At 44.8% G+C, this 14,185-nt stretch overlaps 1 protein-coding gene across 1 annotated transcript; it reads left to right on the forward strand.

Moving 5' to 3' along the window:
• The first annotated feature begins 274 nt into the window (after nt 1-274).
• On the forward strand, nt 275-703 carry LOC136510010 (glutathione S-transferase 4-like). Its single transcript, XM_066504584.1, has one exon. It carries the CDS (start codon nt 314-316, stop codon nt 701-703), a length of 390 nt encoding a protein of 129 aa, XP_066360681.1. The 5' UTR covers nt 275-313.
• Nucleotides 704-14,185: the final 13,482 nt, after the last annotated feature.

Raw genomic sequence — 14,185 nt, forward strand, 5'->3', positions numbered from 1 at the left:
TGGCTAAAGTAAAACAATTTTACATGTTATATATATATATATATATATGGAGGTAAGTGGAACAAAATACTTTATATGCGGTGTTCTTAAACCATGATGCTTCTATGTGTGGTGTAAACTGCAATTCACTCGTTGAGAAATAGGTGTATCCATAAAACACCCTAGAAGCATTTTAATAAAAGAATGTCCACCACCAAAAAAAATTCTAATATATATACATATTTCTTCATTCAGAATCCCGAGAGATCGCGAGGCACGTGCTTCGGAATACAAGCCGGAGCTGCTAGGGTCTGGCAGCCTGGAGCAGTCGGCAATGGTGGACATGTGGGTGGAGGTGGAGGCCCACCAGATGCAACCACTGGCAGGCGCCATCGCCGTCGAGTGCATCGTCGCGCCCGTCCTACATGGCCGCGAACGCAACCAGGCTGTCATTGACGAGAACGTGGAGAAGCTAAAGAAGGTGCTGGAGGTGTACGAGGCGCGCCTGGCGCAGAGCAGGTACCTCGCCGGCGATGTGTTGACCCTCGCCGACCTCACCCACTTCACCATCATGCGCTACTTCATGGCCACCGAGTATGCCACGCTGGTCGAGGCGCTCCCACATGCCAGCGCCTGGTGGAAGGGTCTCGCTGCCCGGCCGGCGGCGAAGAAGGTGGCGGAGTTCATGCCGCTCGGCGCCGGGGCACCCAAGAAACAGGAGTAAGAAAGCAAGTGATGCGTGTGGCGTGTTTAAACTACTTTCCCTACCTGTGGCACCTCTCTGTAGTTTGTGTTACTTTTTATATTTGTTCACTTTTTTGCTGCTGCGGGCTTTGATCCACATGAATAACGGGGGTTTGTAAATTTAATGTATTTCATCACATTTGGCAATAAGATTACATCACACATTTCAGATTGCCCTGTAGCTTCTAGCTAGCATCAATCTAGCTAGAATGTAAACATAAAGCACATTTTTCTAAGACAGTGTGGTCGCCGCCCCTGTTGTAATGTCATCCACAACACGTACTACATTCTAGTGTTTGCGCTAGCAGTTTGCAGAAGGTAGCCTTGACAGTACTATCGCTCTACAAATGTGTTAGAAGTTGCAAGTATATTCTAAAGCAAATTTTGGTAGTTGGGACACTTTTTGAGAATATATACACTTGTGATTACGGAAACTGATGTTACGTTTTCTTACGGTGGAATCTGATTGTTCAGATTGTCTTTTTGACTGTCAATTTTTTTTTAACTGTCGACGGTTCAGATTGTTGTGTGCATATACGTTTATAAGGGCTAAGTATACATGTATATTATATGCGTGTCTGCATTTGTATTGTGATTCGTAAAAAAAATGCGTCTATATATATATATATATATATATATATATATATATATATATATATATGAAAGAGGGGTGCCAGTCAGCCCGATCGGCTGGGGCTGGCTGGCTGGCCAGCCCCCTCACATGGATATTATTCACCTGAACCAGCCAGCAGTACTTCTCTCTCACATAAACAAACCAGCAATGATACGAACCAGCCAACCGAACAGGCTGAGTATCGTTGCTCACAGCTCAGTGCATCTCTGCTAGCAGTGTCACAGTCCTGCAGTGCATATTCGTTTGGGCCATTAGAAAAGTTCATCGTATAGTTGAAATTGTACTAATATTAACCGTATCACGGGACGACTAGCGCCCGGACGTCCGGCCCTACGACCTATCCAGACGCAGCTACGACCCGTCCAATACTTACCATAAGAGTCGTCCGATCTTAGCTACGGAACCACGGAATAGCCTATTAGAAAGGAGTGCCCGCCCGCACGCGTAACAGAACCACAGAACAGAGGGAGCGCCCGCCTGCGCCACTCGCGGCGGCCCGTCCCCCGCCGTGCCGCCATCCCACGCCGTGCCACCAACATCGAGAAGAAGGGGATGGGGCGGCACCCGCCTACGCCTCTGGTTCGGATGTCTAATCGGCGCCGAAAGAAGGTGGAGACACCGAAGCAAGGTAGTCAAAGGCGAGGAGAGAGCGAGATACAACACCCGATCTAATTTTGAAACATCCAGATACAACACTTGCAACATACGTCTGAGGACAGATGAAACACTTGCAAAAACACCTGAAAAACACTTAAAAACCATGTAAAACATAGACAACATCCAGATAAAACACCTGCAACATATATGTACAACATATGCAACATCCAAATAAACACACTTGCAACATATGTCTGGAAAAACAACGGAAACATTGAGAACAAAAGCTTGCAACATACGTGTACAATCATTGCAACATATGCAACATCCCTATCTACTTTTGCAATATCCACATGAAACACTTGCAACATCCGGATGAAGCACCTAAAACATGCGAAACATACTATTGCAACATGCGTTTTTAGCGCGCAATGTCACCTTACTGTTTGGACGAATCATGGAGCTCGACACCGGCAACGATGTCGGCGGCGGCACATAGAGCTCGCCGGTGCGCGCTTGGCCGAGGACCTGCTCGGTGGCTTGGGTGGGAACCTGCGCGAGGTGTGCGAGCACCCTAGGCGAGCATCTGTGCGAACACCCCTGGCCGAGCACCTGCTCGGCGGCCTGGGCCAACACACCCTTGGCGAGCACCTGCTCGGCAGCTAAAGCGGGCAGCGGAGGTGGCTGCGGCAACGTGAATGCCGTGGTGCTTGCAAGCGGCGTGGTGGAGTGCGGAGTGGGGAAGACGGGCGTCGCGATGGAGTCAGGCATGGAGGTCCTATGGAGCGGTGGATAAGTCCACAACGGTGGAGGCCGAGTGCGGGAGTTTTTTTAAGGGGTGCGGATGGGAGCGAGCGGACAGATAAGGTAGCCAGTGGGAAAGTCGTGTCCGTCCATCCCCGAACGCCTACACAAGAGCATTACCATATCACATTCGGTAATGCTTGGTTGAGGGCATCCAGACGAATGGACGGACCAACCCTACGCGCGTGATGCCCAAGAAAAAAAGCGGGGGCATGTAGTTACAGGCAGGCGGGGCTGCACCCATCCGTTCTGCGGGGCGGCGCATGGGAGTGTGTGCGGCCACTCGAGTTCAGGGTGTAGGCGGCGCGTGGGGAACCTTGCATGTGCGTGACCATGGAGAGAGGCTCCCTGTTGCATTCGCTGCGGGCTGGAACAGCCGGCCAGGCCCCTAGCCGCAGGCCTCCCTGTCGCGCCTGCCCTATACTGCCTAGCGCCTAGGCCTGCTACTACTTGTCGTCCTCCACTTTTCTCTCTCTCTCTTGTCTACGCCCAGGACAAGCTGCCCCTGCCGCATGCTGCCTGCAGCGTTGCTGCTTTGGCTAACCGGATTAGCCAGTTGAAGGGCCGACCAGGCCGCTTGCCTATTTGTGAGAGGAGCACGGGCCCACATTTGCATGTGACGTTTGCTACTTCTGTGATGGTTCACCGTTGGCAGCTGAGTGCTGGTCCAATTTTTTTGGTCACTCCATGGTATCGAGCTCCGTATGTTTTCATGCGTTTTAGATGTATGTTTCATCTGGTGTTGCACGTGTTTCATCTCGATGTTGCATATGTTGCATTGGCTATACACATATGTTGCAAGCGTATGTTTCAAATGTTTCATTTTTTCAAACGTACGTTGCAAGTGTTTTATTTGTATTTTTTACATGTTGCAATGGCTATACACGTATGTTGTAATTATATGTTTCAAATATTTCATCCTGTTTAAACGTATGTTGGAGGTGTTTTATCTGAATATTGCATATGTTGTAGTGGCTATAAACATATGTTGCAATCGTATGTTTCAAATGTTTTACCTCTTTCAGACGTATGTTGCAGCAAGTGCTTCATGTTGGAAGTGTTTCCATTAGCAGGCGTAATATGTTTCATGAGTTTCATATGTATGTTTCATATGTTTCATCTGAATGCTGCATGTGTTTCATCTTGATGTTGCAAAAGTAGATTTAGTGTTGCAAATGTAGATTTGGTCCCCACCTGCATGCACATCCACGAGCACGCAGCACAGAAGCAAAGCGAGGGGCGCAGCAGCATGCGGGGGCACGGGCGTGGGTGGTGTAACACCCTATGTTTTGCATCATGTTAAAAAACACTAAAAATTTGAACTTTTTAAAACTTTACAACAAATTAAAACCTTGACTGTCTATTTCTGCACAACCAATTTGAAAATATATTTTTTAATAACCCTTGCATCAAAACTCCACCATATGCATTCCTATGCCACGTAGGATTTAGTTGTAGCGCTAGAGATATCTTCCTAGGGTTAGAAAATAGCTTTGCATTTAAATTCATCGTCTGCACTTTGCTTGTTTGAATGCTTGTGTGTATGCTTGATTACTTGATTGTTTGATTGCTTGCCCTAGAATTTATTTGGCATCAAATAATTCCCTCTAAGCATCCTCCACCAAATACCTTTCCTTGACCCTCCCCTCATTTTCCAAGGTCCCCACCTTTCAAATTCTCTAGAATTCAAACCCAAATACACCCAAATGTACTTAGTTCATTTTCTAGGAAAAAGAAAAGGCACTACATAAATGAGAAACGGCTCACGGGCTCAAATCACCCCTTCTCCCTCTCTGGCCCGCACCACGGCCCACTCCCTCCCCCTCTTCTTCTCAGCATTGGGCCACCACCGCACTGCCAACCCAAGCCCATGAACGCTCCCTCCTCTCCTCCCTTTCCGCAACGGGCCCACCCACTCACGCAACACAACCGAGCTGCACAACAGCCCTTCCCCTCTCCCTCCTCTCGCTGGCGAATGGACCCCGGCCATCAGCTCTTTCTTCTCCAGCACATCAACGATAGCACTATGGCCAAGTTGCCATGGCTGTAGACCCGCTGTGCGGCACCGCCTACCTCCGTTGTCGTCATCCGCCGAGCACGTGTGCCCATGCGTGGGGACCGCCACCGCTATGCTTAGGTCACCAAAGCCATCGACCCATGGAGCCACCACCATGGACGTACTCCTCTCCAGCCCACTGCCAGCCAGGAGACAGATGAGAGCACATTGTGCGCCACCGCCTTAGGTTTGAACACGTGCATGGAAGGTAACATGGAGCCTGCATAACCGAGGCGCGGCGAGAAAATATCTCGCCAGTGCGAACCGACCTCAGTGCCTATAAATAGGCCTGTCCCGTGCCCTTTCACTTCAACCATCACCACAGCGAGCTTTGCCTTAGCACAGAACACGCCATCTCCCTCTTCTCTTCCCTCCTCCTCCCTCCTTTCGAGCTCTAGGTCATTTTTCCCCAATCCGGTTCGCCGCGCTCGCCATGGGCGCGACCTTTGAACTCTCCCTCTTCAGAGCGTCATTGCCCAGTAGAAGTGGCCAGTTTGCTCCTAGGCTCCTCTACTACCTCCTCCACCATCTCAGCCCCTGCATTGCTCTACCACCATAAGCCATCTGCCGTCACGCCGCCACCACCACTACCCGTCGTTATCACTGCACAACCAAGCAAAGCGACCGCCTCTGAACACTCACACGCACACTGTGACCGCACACCATCCACCCTTACATGCCAAAACACCCCATAATCCATCACCACGCCACCACGGCTGCTACAGCAAGCCGCCATCGCCGCCACGAGCACCCACGGTCACCGAAGATTCCTCCTACCATCGTGGGTGGACCTCTAGGACACCGACAACTAGTTGGGGGTGACCTCCGAGCACTGTCTCAACCAACATATCTTACTCCAACGAGCACTGAGCCATTCCCCTATCTCGCCGCCGCGCTGATGTTGTCGCTCGATCGCCGTTCCCGTCCATCCATCTCTCTCTCTATGTGAAGCGGGCCCGGACCTAGAACGGCGCCCTCATCCATTTGAGAGAGGAGGCAATGGGTGGCTGAAGGGTCGAGATGGCAGACTAGAGGAGGGTGAATAGTCCTTTCTAAAAATAATCACGTCGGCTAACTGAAACAAGTGTGGAATTAAAACTATCGGTCAAGCTAAGACTACACCCCTCTATTTATGTTCTCTAGCACCTTCCAAAGATACTAATTAAGTAACAAAGGTGACGGGCTAGCTAGAGCTCACCTAACCAATTCTAGAAGCAAGGTCACACAAACCTATGCCGCTAGTACTTCAAGCAACAAGGGAGCTCCTACACAAGCTAGTAAGCAAAAGGACAAAGCCACCTAAGCTCACTAGCAGTGCTCAATAACAAGGCAACCAATGCCAAATTAGAGAGCGCAATTACTTAGCTACACAAACTAAGTAATGTGACTAACAAGTTTACACAAACCAAATTAGCCACGCAAGGGAGCTACTTCTTATGCTACACAAGCAAGAAGGTAACTAGTAAGCTACACAAGCTAACTAATTACAAGAGCAACTACATAAGCACAATATATGCAAAAGTAATTACAAGCTTGTGTAACGAGGATGCAAACCAATGGGAAGAACAAGGTTGACATGGTGATTTTTCTCCCAAGGTTCACGTGTTTGCCAACACGCTAGTCCCCGTTGTGTCGACCGCTCACTTGGTGGTTCGGTAGCTAATTGGCATCACCCGCCAAGCCCGCACATCAAGCACCGCAAGAACCTACCCCAAAAGTGAGAGTGGCTCAATGACACGCTCAACTAGAGTTGCTTTTCGTAGCTCCCACGGGGCGAGCACAATGCCCCTCACAAAGCTCTTCTCTAGAGCACCGCACAAGCTTCTTGCGGGCTTCAACGGAGACCACCACCAAGCTGTCTAGGAGGTGGCAACCTCCAAGAGTAACAAGCACCACCGGCTTGCAACTCGATCACCTAGTGCCACTTGATGCAACCTCATGATGCAATCGCACTAGAATCGCTCTCTCACACAATCGAATGATCACTATCAAGTATATGTGAGATGGAGGGCTCCTAAGCACTACTACACAAGCCACCAAGGCTCTAGTGTGCTCAGCTACCGGCCCAAGGCCGACCATAGCTTCTATTTATAACCCCACGAACAAATAGAGCCATTACCCCTTCACTGGGCTAAAGTCGGGACGACCGGATGCTCTGGTCCAATCGATCGGACGCTAGACCTCAGCATCCGGTCGTGCGATGCACGCCACGTGTCCCCTTCTTCAAACGTTGTTCATCCGATCTCAACGGTCATCTTATGACCAGACGCTACAGCAACAACTGACCGGATGCAGCAACCCCAGCGCCCGGTCGTTTCCAGTAAGGTACCGGACATGACCGGATGCGTCCGGTCGGTCGTGATCGGACGCAGCACCAGCGTCCGGTCACCTCCAGCAACACTGCTCTGCCTACGCCATCACACGTCACCTTGACCGGACGCACCCCATCAGCGTCCGGTCACTTCCAGCGCCAGCGTCTGGTCAATGATCGACACCTGCCCGCTGACTGCCACTACTGACCGGACGCTGGAACCCAGCGTCCGGTCACTATGTGACCAGTGTCCGATCCACTCTGTGAGACCCTTCTCACCTCCGTTCCATTGCCGAGTTGATCCACATCAACTCCAACTTCATCTCCTTTGTAAATGTGCCAACACCACCAAGTGTACACCATCATGTATATGTGTGTTAGCATTTTCACAATCATTTTCCAAAGGATTAGCCACTCAACTTGCCATGCCACTCAATCCTAGCGATGATGCAAAGTTAGATCACTCAAGTGGCACTAGATGACCGATATGCAAACAAGTTTGCCCCTCTTGATAGTACGGCCATCTATCCTAAACCTGGTCATCAACTTCTCTACACACCTATGACCGGTGAAATGAAATGGCCTAGGTTATACCTTTACCTTGCGCATTCCATTCCATCTCCTCCAATGTCGATGCAACACATGCACCAACACGATCAACAATGATATGATCCACTTCATATCATCACATGATCATATTGGTTCATCGATCTTGACTTCACTTGCTTTTCACCGTTGCCTTCGTCCATCGGCGCCAAGTCTTGCTCAAGCTTCACTGCCACGTGGTCCATCGCTCCAAAGCCCCCAACTTGCCCTTCACGCTTGCAACCGGTCCATCAAGCCAAGTCTTGTCTTGATCTTCTCCACCTTGATCACATGACTCAATATCATGTCTCATGTGCAATGAGCTCCTTCATCATCACATGTGTGAGCTTTGCAACATCTCCAAGCCATTTTCACCTTCATGGCATATGTTGCTCACACATATGTGTCTATGGACTAATCACCTGTGTATCTCACATAAACACAATTAGTCCACCTAGGTTGTCACTCAATTACCAAAACCACACAAGGACCTTTCAATCTCCCCATTTTTGGTAATTGATGACAACTCTACAAAGATATGGAAATTAAGCTCTTTTGGATTCATGTTGCTTGCCCAAGCAATTTTACCATGTGAAAATAATTTTGGACAAGTACCACAAACCCAAGATGGTAGTATTAGCTCCCCCTACGTATGTGCTAGAGTGTCTGATTTGAAGGTCGCACATATGCATAGATTAAAATTGTGGGAGAGTAATTACTACAAAATGATGCTAAGGTGTATAGAATAAACCTTTGAAGCGTGTACTAATCGGAGTTGCACCTTTAAGTTCATCCTTAGCACCATGGTTAGCTAGATATCACTTGAAAATAAAAGCACTAGATACCTTGTGAGATCAACATTAAAAGCAAGGTACTAGCATTACTTGAAAAGCATACCATGTGTCTAGCTATCATCCTATGCATGCTAGTTATCAAATCATCATTCAAGTTCTACAACTAACATACACCACACAAGCATGCATATTGAATTTGAAAGCTTATGCAATGCAAGCAAGCACATGAATATGCACATATCAAATGCAATCAATCAAAGTTCATGAGCTTGCTCCCCCTACTTGTGTGCTTCTCTTGTCCAAGAATTTTGATCCATCTCTTTTCTTCAATGTTGCTCCCTCTTTGTCCATGTCTATGTCCAACCTCTACTTCTTTGAGCTTTTATACCTTATCTCTCCCCCTTATACAATCTCAATCTCAAAGCTTTCATATATTTGTACAATCTCTCCCCCTTTGTCATCAATTTCCATAAAAGGTGAGCTTCTCATTGATGCAAAGGTATGCATTTGGGGTAGATGGTTGAGGCTTGAATCTTACATTTTTTATGGACATCACTTGATTGTTGGAATAACACCATTTGTAGATTTCACTTGTAACTTGTACCACTTGTATCTTGTGTAGGGCTTCTTGAGATACCACACATAAGATTTTTGATCTTAATATCAATTTGTGGGACACCTCCCCCTATGTGATAGCATGGGTCATCCATTTTATACACTTGAGCTCTTGTAGGTGAAGGATGCATTCTTCATTTGATGATCACTTAAAGTTGAGGATCAAATGTGGAACCATCGTTTTGCATGATTGATATTATGTGTAGATGTGATATCACTTGAAATAATCTTCTAGTATGGAACCACTTGTTGGATTTATCAATAAAAACCATTTCTTGAACATTTGCTATCTTTATGAGTACCATTTATAGGATATCACTTATGAGTTGATCTAGACATTACTTATAGATTCTTGATGAAATACTTGAGTCTAGATACCACTTGTAACAAACAAACTAGATACCCATTTGCATTGTTGTCTTGTGCCTGCACTCTTATTACTATCATGAGCTTCTATGATTGACTTGAACTAAATTGATTTGCCTAAGCTTCCAAGTCCGGTTTGAACCAATGACAAGCTTCTTCACACCTCTTGCAAGGGTTATCTTGCCAATGTTGTACTTGTCACTTGTTAGCAATCCAAATTGAGTCAAGTACTTGGATTTACTAGCTCATGAACAAATTCATGTACTAACCACTAGATCAAGTAATCATTCAAACAATAGTGGTAGCCTATGAATTTAAGCATTTCATTTGTTATGCATGATCCTATGAAGCATATACTATATGCACTAACCGCATACTAGTAAGGGATGAAATGATCATGCACATTACAATGACACCTTTGCTATGTTGGAGTAGAGGATAGTCACATAGATTCCAATTTATTACTCCAATAGCAATGTGAAGTCCCATTATAAGCTTGGTGAAGACCAATAGATACCATGTTGAATTCCATTCTTCACCCATATGAAATGAATACCACTTATGATCAAGTGCACTTTCTTGTTGTGGTTGGCTTGCTTCATCTTTTGATCAATGCTTGCATGAGAGCATCAATTTGACAATACTACTTGAAATATCATGACTAGCTCTCTTTTGGGTGTTGCTTTCTTTTCTTGATCAACCCTTTTGATTGCTTCAACTAAGCATCTCAAATGTTCCTTAGATCACAACTTCCATGTTAGCCTTCCAAGTACCACACTTGGTTCACCTACATATAGGCGACAAGCCCCTACACTAGGGAGAAGTGACCTCTCTCTAAGAACCATTCTTGATACTCACTTGAAATGACTTGATTGATTGATCCAAGTGATGGACTTAACTTGGTGAGTAACCTTGATTCCTTCTTTAAGTCCTTTTCTTTCTACCAAATGATTTCTAATAGTCACTAGAACTTAAACTTCAGCTTTATCTTGAGTTTGATCTTGATCTTCCAATTTGAGTACCGAAGGTGTGCAAAGTACACTCCACAATCAAATGGCCTTGTACTCTTTGCTTGTCATGCTTCTAGATCATCTCAAAACCAAACTTAGGTACCTTAATTACTTATAAACATGTTTCTAACTTGAGGACCTTTCAATCAAAGTGACTCTAGAGCAATCCAACATTTGTCACTTTTCTGGCAGATTCTGTACTCTTCAAAGAAAAATGCATATCTCCCAAAGTACTAATCTAAATACCACAAAATTTGGTGGATGTGTGCATTACTAAGTTATCTAGTAGCTATAAAAATTTGAGATTCATTTGACTTCTAGATTGCTAACATATTTCAATTCTTCCACCACTTCTACATGCTGAAAACAGCTGCACTATAGCTGACAAGATCCACAGCAAAACCGAAGCATTTCTTATTGAATTCTCATGAAAATTGTACATAATCTTATACTATAAGTCTAGAGCATGTACACCAATTTTTATGCCAATCCAATAAGTGTTGATTACTCAAACATGGCTAAGATCACAGCTAGCTCAGATTCTCAATTATAGGACAGATTTCAACAATTGAGCTATACTTCATCAAATATGAATCAAACTTGAAACTAACTTGTTTGAATACTTCCATAAGACATATATCCATTCAATCCACTTACTAAATGTCATCTTATGAATTTATCCAACACAAATCAATCCAAACTTGATTACTAATCAATTATTCATTTAATCATCTTATAGCAAGCAACATTGCATATTTATCCAATTCAATCAACTCATATGCACCCAAATGAAATAATCAACAAGAGATATACCTTGGTTAGCTCATGATCATCCAACTAGCAAGCTTCAACTCAATTATTTGCAAGTCATCAAATATATCCAATGAATCACCAACAACTTGAATTATAGCACTTGTATGTTGATAGCACTTGGACTTCACTCAATTTTCACTTGGCATTGGGTTTGGATGTGCACTAGGCTTCATATATTGACTCAACATATGATGATCAATATGAAATCAATTGAATCAAGTTTCCAATGCCGATGGTACCTACAATCAATCATCCACTTTTTGATGGTACCCAAATAAGTTTGGGTCCTCTCAAGTTAGGAGCAATATACTTAGGCAACGCCTTAGTATGAGTAGCGAGATGTTTTGCAATAGCAACCATAGAGGTACCATTATCATCCTTTCTAAGCACATTATTATCAACAATTGAAATAGGCTTAGAAATGTCACCTAGGGGACATGAATGTGCCATGTGTCCCCTTTCCTGGCATGAGTAGCACTTTCTCTTTGCTTGAGCCTTCTCTTCTTTGCTCATGTAGTGCTTCTCATTGCCTTGCCTCTCATGGATTGCTTGAGCCTTCTTCTTAAGCTTGGTAGGACACTTAGAGGCAAAGTGTCCCGTACTTCCACACTTGAAGCACTTGATGTGAGCATAATCTTTCTTCTCATCTTCATTCTTGCTCATCATCTTGGCATCTTGAGTTTGCATTGGATGCCTTGCCTTTCCACCCCTTCTTGTTTTCTTCTTCTTCATCATCAAGTCACCACGATCTTCATGATTGATCTTGATTTGCTCTTGGGGTGTCTTCTCTTGCTCAACTTATGGCTTTGGTTGAGGCTCTTTTAGTTGCTTCACCAATTGCTTGGTTGGGCACATTGAGGTAAGGTGACCCCAAGTGCGGCACTTGAAGCACTTCACATGCCTTAGCCTCTCTTCTTGTTTCTTCAACTTGAGCTTTTCTTCATTGGGGCAACCATTTGTAAGATGTCCCACTTCATGGCACTTGAAGCACATGAAATGAGAGAGCTTCTCTTGTTCTTGCTTCTTCATTTCTCTTTCATATCTTCTCTTGCCCCATCTTTTGCCCTTGATCTTGCTCTTGTTGAAGCTAATGCCACTTGTGTCATTACGGCTTTCTTGATGATTGACTTTGCTAGTCTTGAAGCCGACTCCACTATTGTCACCAAAGTTTCTTTGAGTCTTCAACATATGCTCAAAGGTGACTTGAGAGTTGTAGCACCTCTCTAACTTGTTGCTTAATTTCTTCACTTGTTCATTGAGCTCATTGTTCTCCTTCAAAAGGTTAGTCTCACGAGACATAGAAGTAGAACAAGAATCTATATATGAAGAGCATGGCATTTCTAATAAATCATCACAAGAGGTGGATACATGCTTCTTGCCTACATCACAAGGGTTAGCAACAATATGTGATTGATCAATTGACCCATGTGATGAGCTCTCATTATTTTTAAGTTTTTTTGTAAACATTTTAATGAGAGAAGCATGCTGTTATAATAATTCATCATGAGATGCAAGTAGTGTCTCATGATTCAAGTTTAGCTCATCATGTGAAGATTTAAAATTATCAAGTAATTTCTTATGTTCTTCACAAGAGTTCTTTAGAAGTGAGTTTTCCAATTTCAATGTTTTAGCTTTCTTATTTTCTAAAGATATGGTCATGCTAGCAAGTCTACTAATAAGCTCATCATATGAATCAACATGATCAACCACATTATCATTTGATACCTTGGTGTCACCTTGTGACATGAAGCAATGTGGTGATGAAGAAGAGCTTGTAGTAGCATCACAATCATGGCCCGAGCATGAACCATCATCATCAAGATCACCATCAAGTGTGCTTGAGGTAGAATCTTTATGTGCAACACTTGTGGCGTCATCATCAACCTTGTCAAGTGAACTTGTGGTAGATCGATCATCATTATCATCACTTGACCATGAGGTGGAGCAATCTTCCACAATCACCAAGTTATGGTCATGCTCAACACACTCATGCGCCTCCTTCTTAGGCTCATCCTCCTTTTTGAATTTGCCATCGTCCCATGTGGAGGAATCACCATAGAAGGCTTGGAGTGCCATCCACATATCATCAGCACTCTCAAAGTCCCACACACGTCTAAAAACATCATTATGTAAAGCACATGTTACATAATAAAGAGCACGATGATCAAGTTGTAAGCAATCCTCTTGTGCTTGGGTTAGGTTGTCCTTATCCAAAACATCACGAGAAAAACCAACAACAACGATCCACCATGCCTTGGGACCCAAATCACGGAAATGATCAAGCATATGACGTTTCCACCGTGCATAGTGTGTGCCATCAAAAATGTGTGTGTCACAAACAACTTCTAGCCCAAAGTTCGCCATCCTCTCGGGTCGGTGAAGACCACAAATGAGAGACCTAGCTTCGATACCACTTGAAGGGTCGAGATGGCAGACTAGAGGGGGGGTGAATAGTCTTTTCTAAAAATAATCGCGTCGGCTAACCGAAACAAGTGCGGAATTAAAACTATCGGTCAAGCCAAGACTACACCCCTCTATTTATGTTCTCTAGCACCTTCCAAAGATACTAATTAAGCAACAAAGGTGACGGGCTAGCTAGAGCTCACATAACCAATTCTAGAAGCAAGGTCACACAAACCTATGCCGCTAGTACTTCAAGCAACAAGGGAGCTCCTACACAAGCTAGTAAGCAAAAGCACAAAGCCACCTAAGCTCACTAGCAATGCTCAATAACAAGGCAACCAATGCCAAATTAGAGAGCACAATTACTTAGCTACACAAACTAAGTAATGTGACTAACAAGGTTACACAAACCAAATTAGCCATGCAAGGGAGCTACTTCTTATGCTACACAAGCAAGAAGGTAACTAGTAAGCT

This window comes from Miscanthus floridulus, chromosome 16, assembly GCF_019320115.1.
Source record: "Miscanthus floridulus cultivar M001 chromosome 16, ASM1932011v1, whole genome shotgun sequence".
In the NCBI taxonomy this organism is placed as follows: Eukaryota; Viridiplantae; Streptophyta; class Magnoliopsida; order Poales; family Poaceae; genus Miscanthus; species Miscanthus floridulus.